At 28.6% G+C, this 16,451-nt stretch overlaps 2 protein-coding genes across 2 annotated transcripts; one reads left to right on the top strand and one right to left on the bottom strand.

Moving 5' to 3' along the window:
- Positions 1-383: 383 nt before the first annotated feature.
- Mcm3 (minichromosome maintenance 3) lies at positions 384-4,417 on the top strand. Its single transcript, XM_015330732.2, has 11 exons — positions 384-967; positions 1,047-1,159; positions 1,260-1,468; positions 1,554-1,684; positions 1,766-2,004; positions 2,091-2,333; positions 2,449-2,812; positions 2,899-3,203; positions 3,274-3,424; positions 3,511-4,037; positions 4,155-4,417. The coding sequence occupies exons 1-11, from the start codon at positions 896-898 to the stop codon at positions 4,351-4,353; spliced, it is 2,553 nt and encodes an 850-aa protein (XP_015186218.2). The 5' UTR covers positions 384-895; the 3' UTR covers positions 4,354-4,417.
- Positions 4,418-6,094: 1,677 nt separating this feature from the next.
- On the bottom strand, positions 6,095-16,369 carry LOC107071604 (sodium leak channel non-selective protein na). The gene is given in 30 exon segments (XM_089173501.1): positions 6,095-6,327; positions 6,413-6,587; positions 7,220-7,342; positions 7,430-7,586; positions 7,674-7,810; positions 7,894-8,030; positions 8,149-8,372; positions 8,448-8,665; positions 8,751-8,945; positions 10,456-10,621; positions 10,738-10,871; positions 10,965-11,085; positions 11,156-11,364; positions 11,443-11,610; positions 11,717-11,969; positions 12,052-12,231; positions 12,300-12,473; positions 12,578-12,700; positions 12,762-12,958; positions 13,055-13,261; positions 13,342-13,479; positions 13,567-13,758; positions 13,888-14,277; positions 14,365-14,612; positions 14,739-14,972; positions 14,975-15,012; positions 15,111-15,334; positions 15,412-15,597; positions 15,667-15,800; positions 16,048-16,369. Coding segments are annotated over 29 exon segments (5,229 nt in total). The 5' UTR covers positions 15,772-15,800; positions 16,048-16,369; the 3' UTR covers positions 6,095-6,151.
- Between the last annotated feature and the right edge of the window lie 82 nt (positions 16,370-16,451).

The raw sequence follows: 16,451 nt of genomic DNA, 5'->3' as shown, positions 1-16,451 counted from the left end.
AATTAGAATAGATTTGTAATAATATTTATATATAAATTATAAAATAATAAATATACTGTAATACTGTATTTTCACTTTTATCTTACATTAACTTTAACAAGACTAATTCTATCATTTAATATGTTGGATAAATCCAGATTACAATACGAGAAATATTGCCATTTTGAAAAATTTCGAATGACCAATAATATTTGAGTAATACTATTTCATAAATTTTAGAATTTATTTCAATTAAATACTAATAATTGTCTATAATAATGAAAAAAATACGTTCATTTAATATTGAATAATAATAATTATATTAACTTATATATGAGTCGTTTTTTTTTTAAAGTGACCTAAGTTCATTTTCTTTTTTCCATAAAATGTTTTTTTTGACAGTTAACTTCTACTTGTATACGTTATTACAATCACAATAACAATGTCTAAGTGAACTTAGGCCATGTTCAAAATAAATAACTCATGTAGGGAGTAAAACGTAACTCTCGACTGACTCCGGCAGTTGGCGCAGCAGCCAAAATGAACTTCACACATGACTGAGGAGTAATGTCTTGACAATGTCTTTTATTGTCTTGTCGTCTTGACTTCCGCCTGCCAAGAGTGACTCGGGTAAAATTCCCCTAGTACATCTTGCTGCTAACGCGGTTGGCAGCGGCGACAGCTGCGCTATCTGCCGGAGTTAATAGGGAGTTATACTTTACTCCCTACACTCATATTCGATTTTATGAAAACTCCTGAACCTGATTGGTGAATGTGTAAACATGCCTTACGGTTATTTTGTTTTCCCGCGTTAAATCGTTCTACGGAATTGTTTGAGTTTTTGAGTTTATTCATACTGTTTTGTCTGTTTAATGTAAATATTTTTAGTTAATAAGATATAAAATTATCAAAAAACATGAATTCAATTGATATAGATCAAAGACTCGAAGAATTACAACGAGAATATGTTGATTTCTTGGATGATATGGTATATTATTTTATTTCTACATTATATAAATTGAATATATATTTAAAAAATGTTTAAAATATATATTTAATTATTATAGGAAGATCAGGGTATATATGCAACTATGGTTAAAAATATGATTGAAGAAAACAGATATAGATTGCATGTAAATATAAATGATTTAAGAAGAAAAAATCCTGCACGGGCTGTCAGGTATATTCACAATTCTTTTTCAAATCTTATTTGAACAACATATTAAAATTACAAACCATTTTATTCTTAATTCTATTATTTTTTTGTTTTTTAATTACAGTTTATTGAACAATTCTTTTGAGGAACAATTAGCATTTCAGAATGCATTGAAACAATTTGTTGCCAATGTAGATACAGATTATGCCAAAGGTAATACAGATTTTTTTATAGCATTTGAAGGAAGTTTTGGAAACAAGCACGTCACACCAAGAACTTTAACTTCACGTTTCTTGGGTAATTTAGTATGTATTGAAGGCATCGTGACTAAATGTAAGTAATTACATTTACGTATATATTATTACTTAAGGATAATGTTATAAATTCATAGCTTATATATGTAATCTTTTTACTTAAGGCTCCTTTGTGAAACCTAAAGTTGTACGTAGTGTTCATTATTGTAGTACAACAAAAACAGTTATCGAAAGAGCTTATACAGATTTAACTTCAATAGAAGCATTTCCACAATCAGCTGTGTATCCTACTACGGTAATTACTCTTACACACAATTAACTTAGATTTGATTATTAATTACTCTACATTTGCAACAGATATATTTTTATATTTAAGGACGAAGATGGAAATCCACTTGAAACAGAATTTGGTTTATCTACTTATAAAGATCATCAGACTCTTACGATCCAAGAAATGCCTGAAAAGGCACCAGCTGGACAACTGCCGCGCAGTGTTGATGTTATCTGTGATAATGACTTAGTAGATTTATGTAAACCAGGTGATCGAGTTCAAATTGTAGGAAATTATAGATGTCTTCCAGGAAAACAAGGAGGCTATACAAATGGCACATTCAGGTTCTTTGTTAAAATATTTCCTTTCTTTTTCATAAAAGCTCAAATATCACTTTCATAAATTTTAAATTTCTTCTGATTCTTTACAGAACAGTTGTAATTGCTAATAATGTTATGCAATTAAGCAAAGAAGCCAGTCTCTCAATTTCACACGATGACATAGCAATGTGTAAAAAACTAGCTAAAAGTAATCCATGTAAAAATATTTTCGAACTTTTGAGTAAATCTTTAGCACCTTCCATACATGGAAACGAATATATTAAAAAGGCTATTTTATGTCTTCTACTTGGTGGCGTGGAAAAACTTTTACCCAATGGCACAAGACTCAGAGGGTATCAGATTTTTTTTTAATACGTTAATCCATATATCAGATAAAAATGACGATATATGATAATTTTGATTTACATTTTAAAATAAAAACTTTGGAACTTTTATTTTGTTTGATAGAGATATTAATGTTCTACTTATTGGAGATCCATCCGTAGCAAAATCGCAACTCTTACGATACGTATTGTGTTCTGCCCCACGCGCAATAGCAACTACTGGTAGAGGTTCCTCTGGTGTAGGTTTAACAGCTGCAGTTACAGTGGATCAAGAAACTGGGGAACGTAGACTTGAAGCAGGTGCTATGGTTTTGGCTGATCGTGGTGTTATCTGTATTGATGAATTTGATAAAATGTCAGATCTTGATAGGACTGCTATTCATGAAGTAATGGAACAAGGAAAGGTTACTGTTGCTAAAGCTGGCATTCATGCAAGTTTAAATGCACGTTGTTCGGTTTTAGCGGCTGCCAATCCTGTTTATGGAAGGGTAATGAAATTATTTTTAAGTACCAAAAAATTTGATTTAAATATTATTTTGAATTAATAACAATAAGTTCGTAAATATTTTTACAGTATGATCAATACAAAACACCAATGGAAAATATAGGACTGCAAGATTCTTTGCTTTCGCGTTTTGATTTATTATTTGTAATGCTGGATACAATAGATTCAGATCAGGATAATATAATCGGTGATCATGTTGTGAGAATGCACAGATATAGAAATCCAACGGAGCAAGATGGAGAAGCATTACCATTAAATAGTAAATTAGATATGTTAACAACCAAAACTCAGGATGAAGAACTTTCCGAAGAGATAGAAAAACAAGTCTATCAGAAATATGATCCCATGTTGCATGGGCAATCCTGCGCCAAAAAGTATATTAAAATTAATAAATTAATTATTATAATATTAATAATATTATGCTAAATAAATTAATTTTTTCAGTGATCAAATTCTGAGCATAAATTTTATGAGAAAATATATTCATATAGCACGTTGTATGAAACCGAAATTAACAGAAGAAGCCAGTGAAGTTATAGCCGACGAATATTCGAAACTTCGATCGGAAGATATGCTTGAATCTGATGTTGCAAGGGTATCGTATTATGTATTCTATAACTTAAATATTATTGAAATGAAATTATTACTTTTTATTATTTTTTTATATGCTATATTTTTTAGACTCAACCAGTAACAGCTCGTACTTTAGAAACAATGATTAGATTGTCTACTGCACATGCAAAAGCACGTTTATCCAAAAATATTACTGCTGAAGATGCGCAGGCAGCTATTGAATTGATACAGTTCGCTTACTTCAAGAGAGTATTAGAAAAAGAAAGAAGAAAGCGTAGAAGACGTGATAGTAATGCTAGCGTAAACAGTGATGAAAGCGAAGAAGGTGGAGAAAGTAAGCGTTCAAAACGTTCAAAAAAAAGTCAGGACACGCAGGGAACATCATCTACCAATGATCCTTATGAATATACAAGTGATATAGATGAATCTACTACTAGTTTGAACAAAAAGACTACAAGATTAACTCGATCTCAAAAAGCATCTACTTCTGCTGGTACTTCTACTGGTACTTCTACTGGTACTTCTGCTGGTACTTCTGCTGGTACTTCTTCAATTGCTAAAGATTCTCAGAGTTCAGTCTTAAGTAGTGAAGAAGCTACAACGGAGACATCATCTGGAACAATTACAGAAGACAGGTATAACAAAAAAGATCAATTAAATGTTTTTATTAAGTAAAAGAATGTAAATAGTATCACTTTATATTATATACATGAAGATTGGTAACATACCTTTATTTGTTTTGTTCATTTTAGATTGAAAGTTTTTCGAACTTTACTTCATAAATTATTCCAAGAACAAAGAGTTCAAACTCTACCTATTTCACGAGTTCGTGCTTATTTGGATGAGCAGCACACTCCCAACTTTACACCTTCAGAGATAACTGCTGCTATTAATAAAATGACAGACGACAATCAAATTATGTCTGCGGATGATAATATTTTCCTGATATAATATACTTTTTTATAACAATTAATTTAATAATGCATATATTATTCAAATAAAATTTATATATATATATTCTAAAATTTTTTCTCTTTTTTATACAATTTTGTGTAATATAAACAAAAATAATTTTATCTATTAACATTTATTAATTTTATATGTATATATACAATACACAACATATTGCCACGTAAACTAGTAACAATAATCAACATTCATTACAGAAATATAAACACAATATATGCAATAGCTAGGTTTTCTGATTTTTTATGTAAATATGTCATTCTACATTTTATATATATATATAAATTGCTGCACTATGTATAACTTTAATTATATTTAAGTAATATTCAGGTATTTTTATTCTTGATATCTCTCATTATCATAATTTCATGTTTCTTTTACTTTATTTCTTTTTTATACAAAAGCTCCTTGTTGTCATTTTCGCTTTTATTTATACTTATACGTATATGTTTGATTTGTTTCATATATTATGCATTTAATGATTTATTATATCTTATTCATTTTATGTTAATAACAGTTTTAATAAATAAGACATTCCTCAATTATACTTAATTAATTCTCTCTTTTTCTCTAGCTCTCTTTCTTTCTATTATTTTTGTAATCTTAACATATATAATAATTCAAATTTAAAATTTCAATTCAAATTGTATTTCTTAAGAAATTCCTTTAAACTTTGCATCATCTATTATATATAACAAACATTTTGTGCCGATCGCGCTTATTGTGACATAGAAGTTAATAACAATTTATTTATTTATTTATTATTGTAATTCTTTTTGTAAAAGAATATAATTTGTAAATTATATTACTATTATACAAAACTTAATTATTTTTAATGAGAATTGTTAAAAATTTGCAATTAATGTGATTTATATATAATAATTTTTACCTGTATTTTAAGAAGATAAAATCATTTTTATTTATCTTTTTTTTTAATTCAATAAAGTGTACTACATTGTACTCTCTCTTTCTCTATTTCTCTTTCTTATAATTATCTTTCTTTAATATGAAACAAATACATTTTAACTATGATTCGATGATTTAGAGTATAAAATCTGTTTTGTTTTTATATTATACATGTTCAACTTTTATGGGACACAATATGTAAACAATTATCATTAAACTAAAGAATCATTCCTTTCGTTTTTTCTAATGATATTGTAAACATAAAATAAATTTATTAAAAAAATAAAGTCAAAAATATTATTAACGATATATTTCGCACTTGTTAAATGAAATGAAATGAAGTTAATAAGTGTTACTTCAATAAATTACAAATCTTATGTGGCAGTGATTTTATAGTCTTTTAAAATAATTAAAATGTTGCTACTTCAAAAGATGGGAAGCATTTTATATTTATAACATATTTTTATGACAAAAAAAAATATTTTCTATAAAAAGATCAAGTATAACAATAAATTATATTGTTTCATGCAGTAATCGTTTTAAACATTCAAAAATAAAATTATAAATTAATTGATATAATTTACGCGCGATACTAATATCAGTCCTTCTGTATGTTACAATAGAAAAAAGGAAAAGATCACTCAATATAAAATCTATTTATATACGTATCTTTTTAAAAATATATCATTTTAAAATGTAATATTTGGCAAACCATTAATTGAAAAGACATATGGGCGTAGAAAATCTCCATTAGGACGATTATTTGAAATAGTTAGGCACGTATATTATACTTATTTTATCTTGAATTTTATATTTTCTGTTTTCTTTTTATATATATATATATGTCAGTTTATCTAATATCTTTTTTGTACATCTTCTAATCTTCTTCGCTGGACTCGCTACTGTAAGCTAACTGCTCTTTCCACCATTCTCGGACTTCAAGCAAAACGCTAGAAATTTTAGGAGTACTCAATTTAGTATTAACAGGCTCTCTCTGCTGTCTATTTTGTTCTGTATTTTCTGTTAGATGTGGCAGATTATTTTTGACTGTAGCTGAAAGTATAAATAATAAATGAAAAATATTCTACTATATCCATTAGAATTTTGATAAAGAAATTGTTCAATAAAATCAATTTACGTGGTGGTCTGCTGTTTCTTTTCTTAGATACAGGAATTTTATCTTTATCAGATCTTACAGAAGCAGGATCTGATAATGTCGGAGCAAGATATTTTCTACCTGATCCACTTCCAATGCTGTCTGATCTTGGTAATACTACAGGTTTCTTTGCTCTATGACGCATTCCGTCTACATCCTAATAAAATAAATATTGTTCATCATAATTATTTAAAATACAAATATAAATATAAATAAAAACATGTATGCATTTCACACAAGTTAGAAGTGAAACCTTCAAATAAACAAGTTTCGAGGATAATTTATTATATAATATTATTTGTACTTTTAATTTGTATTTATTTATTTAATTTGTAATTTAATTATAAAAATGCGCGCCTGTTCGTATGCAATCCTCCAGACACACTTTGAAAATGTTGTTTGCGAGCGCTATCTACTGGGACGGAATTTTTTTGCAGTCAAAACTGTTTATACACGTATGTATGACGGGTTGCCTATCTGTCGGGCAGAAAAAAATTCTGTCCCAACAGATGGTGCTCGCAAGCAACATTTTCAAAATGTGTTAGGAGGGTTGCATTCATACAGGCGCCCATTTTTATAATAATTACAAAGAAAGTAAATAATAAAACACTTTAAAAAATGCTTGCAAATCAAATATTTTTATAAATAATGATATGTTAGTCTCTTTTTCTCTTCTTATGTAGTATTAAAGCCGTTTCTTTCCTCCACTACATCACCGCATTTCACTTTTTCAAATCACACCCATTTTAAAGAAGTTTTCACTTCAATAATATATAAAATATAGCTTACTTTTCCTTCATCTTCTTCTTCACGTTCCTTGGTTATTTCTTTACTTTTATCTTCAATATGATCTTGTAGAGCTATTGCGGTATCATTTGTAGCTCGAAGGTTTGCTAGCAAACTGTTTTGTTTCTAGAGTTTTTAAAATTATACTATATTTTAATCAAGGTTTCATTTTATTTATAACTATTTCGATGTAAATAAAATGATTTTTCTTACTCCTACCGCTCGTATCTTCTTCAGGCATCCTTCCAACCAAGTTCTAATTGTTTGTTTTGCAACTTCTTCTTCGATAATGTATTCAAATTCTTCTCTTGCAAGTAATTCTTCTAACTGAAGTGCTTTTCTAATATCCACAGATCGATAAGATAACATGCTATAAAAATAAATAATACATTATATATTTTTATGCAGATTAATATTATTTTATATTATCTTAATAGATATATAGGGTGAAACATACTTGATAACATCATGAAACGTTACATCTTCTCCATTATGAAGTCTTTCTAATTCGTAACACATATATTTGAATAACAAACGATCTTTTTGCGGATCTGTTTCTAATCTTCCCTTCAATAATCGTAAAATAAACTTTACCTATGGGGCACGTTGTATATTATTAGTTGTTGTTAAATAATAAATATATATATTCTTTGCCTAGAAACTTCTTATAAACATACCCTTTTTACTGGTATAACACCTTTCTGATGATTATCAACAACATTCCAAGTATTTTGAAAGTTTCTTATATCAGCATAAGAAAGTAATGCATCTTCTTCATTTGAATAGAATAAAGAAAAGTTTTCCATGATAATAGCTGTTAAAAATAACTTGAATTAATATTTTATTATTTATATTTTAATTAATATTTATATGTATTCGTAATATATTTGCAAATGGATAATAGACAAAATATAGTTTATATATAAACATACCTACTAAAAGATTTAGGACGATATAAGTGATAATTACATAAAATGTACAGAAATAAATTAGAGACGCATGAAAATTCCCGCAATCCGTTTCCCAATAATTAGCAGCAGGGGTACAATAAGGTGGTTGCACCATGCAATCGTGCATTATTTTATTCCAATCTTCTCCAGTGACAATGCGAAAGAGCATTGCTACACCAGTAACAGGTGATTCAAAATTGGCGCGTCTATAAAATATAAATACATAAATTAATTTATTTTTTAATAATCATAAAATATATATTAACTAATTAATATTATACCTTCCTATCCCTTCTCCATATTTGACTGTTCCAAAAATAATAGTTCCTGCTAATGCATAGAAGAATACCAAGAGAAACATTCCAAATATGATGAAGAAACTTTTGCAAACAGATACACCAACGGTCAGCATTAACATTTTGAGTGTTGTATGTTTGCCAGTGATTGTAAAGAATCTAAGAATTACAACCATGAAGCCAATAAGATATGATAAATCATTCTGTAAAAAAAGATCAAATTAATTTTTATATTATGCATTTTTAATACAACATCATCAAATAAAATTAAATTTATTTTTAACATACCTTCATTGTACAATGAATGATGATCCAAATAACGCCCACGACTGTCACGAGCAAATCATATCTGTTTCTTCTGGACTGCCAATAGCCACGTGGTGTAAAAGCAATGTTTTTCATAATGACTTCTATGAGGAAGATTAGTGTCAGAATCGTGGACACCGTAGCTAGAGCTTCCGTGTGTTTTTCCTCGATTCTCCACTTGAGGTAAATAAAATAAAATATAATTAAAAAATATAATTACGTTACTTTTACCACGGTCTAATGGTAGCCGGTAAGGAACACATGATTCAAAGCAACAGTCTTTGAGTTCTTAACAGAACCAATTACTTAAATATCTTTTTTATATTTATTTTTTTTTTAAATCACATTTTATATAATAATTTTCTTCTTTATAAATAAGAATAATCATATTGGGTCATATAAAAAGTCTCCACAGTTTCTTGCCACTGTGTTGATACCTATATATCGGTCAACATTCACCCGATTTTCTCAAAAAAACATGTACTTAAAAGGTGACATTTCAGTCTACATTTTTTGTAAAGACAGTTTTCTAATTCGTTGCTCAAGTCAAAAATTATATTCATTTGAAATGAGTGAGTTCATATCTGAAGAAATACGCTATGCGATACTTTTTTACTATAAAAAAGGTAAAAACACCCTCAAAAGCATGACGAAAAATTAATGAAGTGTACAATGAGAATGTACCAGAAGTGATGTGCTCGATTCCATTCCAGAAATTTTAATGTCAAAGATGCATCTCGCTCTGGTTGACTAGTCATTAAAAAAATCGATAAAATTTTGCAACTGGTGGAGCAAGACTGAGACGCAAACTGTCAGGAAATAGCATTGGCACTAAACAACAACCACATGACAATTTGAAATCATTTGAAAAGAGTAGGCTATAGAAAAAAAGCTCGATGTTTGGGTGCCACATGAATTAATGCAAACAAATTTGATTGAACGAATTACTATTAATGAAATGCTATTGAAACGTAACAAAATTGAATTATTTTGGAAGCGAATCATTACAGGCGATGAAAAATGAGTGAAATACGAGAATATCAAACGGAAGCGATCATTATTAAGGGCTGGTGACCCTCCACAAACGATTTCAAAGCCTGGATTATTGGCAAACAAAATTATGTTGAGTGTTTGGTAGGAGTGGAAGAAAATTGTCCATTATGAACTACTGCAGCCTGGCGAAACTATCAATTTAGTCCTGTACTATGCACAACTCACAATCGTTTGAATGAAGCAATGCAGAAAAAGTGACCAGACTTGGCCAACGAAAAGAAAGTTATGTTCCATCATAACAATGCACGGCCATACACATCTTTGATAACTCGGAACAAATTGACGGAACTTGGTTGGGAAGTTTTAATGCATTCACCGTATAACCCGGACCTTGCATCGCAAGAATACCATTTGTTTCGATCTCTACAAAACTCTTTTGATGGTAAAAAATTGGCCGACCAAAGCGCCGCTGAAAATTACTTGACTAAGTTTCCCGACGATAAATCACAGAAGTTCTACACCGATGGAATTATGAAGCTACCCAAAAAATGGCATAGATAATAATGGTCAATATGTACTTGATTAAAATTGATTTTCAATAAAAAAAATTTTTCTTCAAAAATGTACCAAAAAACCGCGGAGACTTTTTATATGGCCCAATATATAGCAGAATAACGTTTAAGTTTCAACTCACAGAAACGTATAGCAGACTGCTGTTAATAAGTACCATTACTGCAATAAATCTTTTAAAGTAAATATTTTGTGTAATATCATAAATATATGCTCGAAACTTTTTGCCATCAGGCCGTGGTGGTAAATGTAAAGGTTGGGCAATCTTCAATCGTTTTTTTAAATCACACCTAAAAGATAGTACAAATAACTTAATATTTAAATTAAAAAAAGAAAAGAGAGAGAGAGAATAAGGAAGAAAAGAAGAAATCATCGTGCATATTATAAAATGCGAAATTGCACTTACCATCTTCTCTGATCAACTGTTAACAAAGCTGTACCTTTATTTTCAGAGTAATTAGCTATAACAACACCCACAAAGAGAGTTAAACCGATCATGCAACCAAGGAAGATGTAAATATGAATATAAATTGCATGTACCTAAATGACATATAAATAATTACTATAATTGACTGCCATTTAGTTCATAATATGATCTTTTTTTATTAAGTTAAAAAAAAAGGATTAACTTACAGGACCAAGAGCTTTGATTAAAACATCTCTGACATCAAGCCAACCTTTGAAAGAAAGTACTTCAAAAAGAGCCATCATAGCATCGCCTATATTATCAAAATTAAATCTTCTTGGATTTGCCCTAAAATATAATGTACAACACTTGATCACATACTATTTAAAAACGAATAATGTTATATATTATAGCTTACCATACACGAGGTACTAATATGGATGGATAACTTTCATTCTTTCCTGGTCTTAATTTCATTTTTGTTACAAAAACTCTTCTCATGAATACTCCTACGCAATTTTCTCGTTTCAAAATAGTAGGATCATTACAACGTGCTAACCTACCACCATAAAGTTGAACACCGTAACTTGCAAATATGAACATGAGTAATATTAACAAAGTAGATACCTATAAGGTTTTACAATATAAAAATATGTAGCTTAAAGATTTTTAAATAATAAGAAAGTGTTTAATTTAATTATTTACCAACAATATTTCCTTGAAACCTCTACATAATTCATAAACAACTTTTCTCATATGTGGCACAAGAGTAAATATTCTCAAAGGTCTGACACAGCGTAAAATCATAAGCAATTGAGCACCAGAATTTGGTGGTACACTTTTTGGCATCCAACATAAAAATACAAGGCTTACCTGAAAAAATAATATATACCAAAATTATATGATTTTCTTCGTATTGTTAATTTTATTCCTTAAAATCAAGTAATCGCGCGATCATATTTTTTAAAAAGTAACTTACGACATAAATGAAAACATCAAGAACTGAAGCAACGTCTTTGATATAAGCTTTAGGTGTAAAAAATAGGCCGTCTGCTAAAATTTTTAAAGCTAATTCTATACTCATAAATATTACGAAGCCGTATTCGGCTATTTGCAGTGCTGGAATTTCCATTACACGATATCGAGGAGTTTCAAACATCATAGAAATACAAGATAAAGTTGTTGCACATATCATTACCCAATCAAGGTATGTAACTAATCCTAGAAAGTTGCTGAAAAAATATGACAAATAATTAAATAAATTAATGATAAATAATTATTATATATAATGAACAAAAAAAAAATAATACTCACTGTAAACTTTTATATTGTACTTTTCTTTCTTTCCCTGTTAATGGATCTTTTAATCTTGCATCATATCTTGCATAAACTAACAATTGACAAATTTTACGGAATTTACTTTCACGTGGTACTGCAAAAAGTGGCGTATCGAAGAACGGATGATTTTCTCGTAAATCATCTTCTCGTTGATTCCTATTAAAAATAATTAAATTATTAAAAACAATTATATCGATAAATATTTGCAATTAATATTCTATTACCTTCTCATTTCTGCTTGCTGTCTTTTTGCTTGCAATAATTTAATATCTAAATCGTGTGGTCTACTTCGTGACGAGCTAACACGATTTATCCCTCCAATATCTCCATTTTCCAAAAGATGTTCATAAGTTTGCTTTAATTTAATCGATCCACTTCGAACACTTCTCCTTATAGATCTATCAATATGATTATTTTTTACAACATATAAGATTTGCTTTTTATTATATAACATTTAATATCTCATTAAAATATATTAACATTATTATTATTATTATCTTACTTTTTTTGATCAATACGGAGTTGCTTAGCACTGCTAACTGTACCCTGAGGTTTTAAAAGTCCTTTTCCTGGAACTGGTATCATTGCAGAATCTCCCAACATAAGCCTCTGATTATTTGAATCACTGTAAAATTTTATAATTAAACAATCATAAAATGAATTAAAATATAATTTAACGAACTTACTTTATCATATAAATAACGGCGGCTTTCTTCAAACTGGTAACAACATTTCTTACTTTTGGTGGATTATTCAATATCTTGACAGGACGTTGTTTTCTATATATTATTTTCGAATCAAAAGTTTCATTTATCTTCTTTGCACCTTCGTTTTCATCATCTTCTACTTCTAATACAAACTGTCGCATAAAGCTTTCACGAACCTAATCAAAATCAACAATATCTGTTATACAATTATATTTATTAATATATTTAAAAATGTAAAATATATATATAGAAATATAAAATTTGATTTATACTTTTGGAAGATTAAAATCTGATGGCACTTTATGCAAACAAGTCATTTGCGGACTATCGGGAAATTTTTCAAAAATTCTTAATCTAAATGGCAGGGTCTCTTTTATTTCAGCGCTTTGTTCGCGAAATTTTAATTGTTTCAATTTCTTTATGTCTTCGTCCAATTCAAGATTATCCAAAATTACAGCAACAAAAAGACTTAAAACGATCTGCAAAAGAACAAGTTAAAAAGTAAATATATATGTACATATTTACGATAATACTAAATTTTATATGGTAATATTATTACCAGTGTGACAAAGAGATGATACAAAATAAAATATACAGCAACGAATGGTGCCATAGTCTCGTGTGTTCTTAACATAGTTTCATCCATAACATCAACCCAAGCTTCTTGAGTAAGTATTTGAAACATAGACATAAAGGCCTGAAAATGATGTATAAATCAATATAAATTACTTAATAATAAAACTTCATGCAATTAAAATAATTAATATAATCGTTTATTTTTTACCTCAGGAAATGTTTCAAATTTAGTAAAGTCACATAGAAAACAAAATAGTTGCATAGAAATACTGGAAGATATCACCAACAGGCACATGGTGAAGATGATAAGACTACCTAATTTTTTTCCAGGTCCAAATATCTTATATACGAAATCTTCTAACATTGGAGATGCTTTAATTAGTCTAACAACTCTAAGAACCTGTTAAAAATAAAAATTATCCAATAATATGGTAATCTCTATTTTATCTTTTTCTCTCTTTTTCTTGATAATATATAATTTTTAAATGTGGATTAAATTATTGTGAAAAGAAAAGATAGATATAAAGACCTGGAAATAAGTGAATGCAGAAAGATAGAAGACTGGAATGATGTGAATAGTTGTGCCGATTGCAAGTAACAGTTCAAATTTGTGGATAGAGTGCTTGTAGTAACTTCGATAACCAAGGCACCAAATTTTGAATAAAGTTTCTAAATCCAGAAAGATAGTGAAAGCAATTTCAGCATAATAATAATTATCGTAATAAGTGTGCCTTGGCTTCTCATCATGTTTGAAATTCATTGTTGCTGTTGTTATACCATTTGCTAATATGACACACATTACGACCATACGAAAATGCGGTGATCTAAGAATTGCATGACAAATAGGTGATGACAATCCTCCATGTTTATTTTCATCCAAAGTTACTAATTTCCAACTATTATCATCACCGGTTAAAATCTAAAAAAATATTCATTTAGTCATAATTAATAATATAAATATAAAGTACATACATATAATTTGTTGAATTATAGATTTTAAAATGACCTGTGATGCTGAACTATTGCTGATATGTCCTCTGACACCCCACATTTGTTGAAATTGCACTCTAATTTCATTAAAAGTTTCAGTAATAACAGCAATAAAAACATTTTTAACTAGCCAAGCAAGAAAGAAAATCATAGTACTGAAGTAAAGAACAGCACGCCAAGCAGGCAAACTATCAATTGCACGATACATGATAAAAACCCATCCTTCTTGGGAAGCAGCTTGATATACTGTAAAGATGCTAGTAGCTATAAACAAGATCACCTCAATTAATTATACAATTATTTATTATTGAAAAGAAAAATATATTATTATATTTAATTCTATTATAATATAGATTGAAAAATGATTAAGAATTAATTATAATATATTACCGAATTCATCAAATCCGTTAAAACCCATAATATATTTTGATAACTCCAGTTTCATACACATCATTCCTTCTGGACATTGGTAACCTGATTCTGGATCAGTAGAACAAAAGGTATCGGGTATAGCCAAACTATTTATAGTAATATGATGTGGATCTGTAGTGTTTAAAACACAATGATTTTTAAGTTCACCAAAGAACTGAACACCAAGTAGACCATACAAAGACATAAAAAAAGGAAGAAAAGAGTTACGTTGTAAATTTGTTGACTCGAACGTCTGTAAAGGAAAATAAATGTTACCTTCGAAATTATTTAGTACTTGTATTTAAAAAAAAAAAGATAATCTCTTATTATTTATATAAATAATTTTCTTACTTGAATATTTGATTAATTCTAGCCTTAGGCATAGAGAATTTAAGAAAAACACGAAGAAAGCGTATCATAATCAATGGTCTTGGTGCACGTACGATAGATGCATAACTAAACTTCAAGACAAAACCAAGCATCTCGAACATTTGTAATATGACTGAAAGCCAAAGAAATACAACCATACTGGCGTCGAACTGACACCAATGATCCTTTAAATAAGACTTATCTCTCTGGAATATAATATATTTGTAAATATAAAAGATACTATTATAATTCTATAGCTTTTTTTATATGTACAAGTATCTACCTTTAATATACCACGAATATACATTTTGGCTATCATTTCAGCAGTAAACAGAAAAGTAACTATCAAGTCACAAACAAATGTAATATATTGCAGAGATGGTACTTTCTCAAAAGTTTTTGGTGTGTTTAAACAAACTGAAGCCAATGATAACAATGCACAGGACCGCATCAATCTTCTTACCCATAACTATAAGAAAAATGTAAAAAATGTAATAACTGTTTTATTAATAAACTTTATTTAAATTTTCATGTTTACCTTATTCACCCATTCAATGTCAGCACTTTCATTGAGGGACTCCTCTGGACCATAATCAGCCAGGACGGTTTCCCCTTTAAGGCTCTGCTTCCGCCCCAACATCATAATTGGTATTATGTTCGCAATGGTGAGGCCTATAAATTAAGGAATAATATTATACTTATATCATATTTGTTTATGTTTAAATAATAATAATAATAATATATAAAATTAGTAACTATTCATGTGTATATTATATATTTTGCAATTTTATTATTTTGATGTTTGTTAAAGATTAATTTCTTTGTTAATATTTCTTAATAATATAATGACTGTAAAAATGAAAGATTTAAATAATTCAACATACAAAATAAATTTCGTCATGTCAACACCTTCACCCACCTTTTTTCTGACAGTTCAAATAATGATAGCACTGCCTTTACGGCATTTTATATAGACTACATTTCAATATTAATAAACAATAACAAAATAAAAGTATTAACGTTTAATAAACATTTTAATATTAACAAACTATCGATCTAATGAACATTTTTCTGCTACGATCACCCTTTTTCAGACAGCTGAATCCTTCGTGGCGAGCATGAGCAGATCCATGTTCTTGGGAACTAATCAATATTCCAAAGTTTGTTATCAACCTGACTTACTTATTATTTTCTTACTTTTTGCATTTAAATATAAGTTAATAATTTGCATAATATTTCTTACAAAATGATCTTTTTAACTTGTTTAATTTATATAAATACATATATCAAATTTTGTCCTTTGTTTTTAAGACAAAGTAAAAA

This window comes from Polistes dominula, unplaced genomic scaffold (assembly GCF_049000335.1).
Source record: "Polistes dominula isolate Pdom_NZ unplaced genomic scaffold, Pdom_raw_medaka contig_33, whole genome shotgun sequence".
NCBI lineage: Eukaryota > Metazoa > Arthropoda > Insecta > Hymenoptera > Vespidae > Polistes > Polistes dominula.
This window is presented reverse-complemented; position numbering and strand designations above follow the sequence as displayed.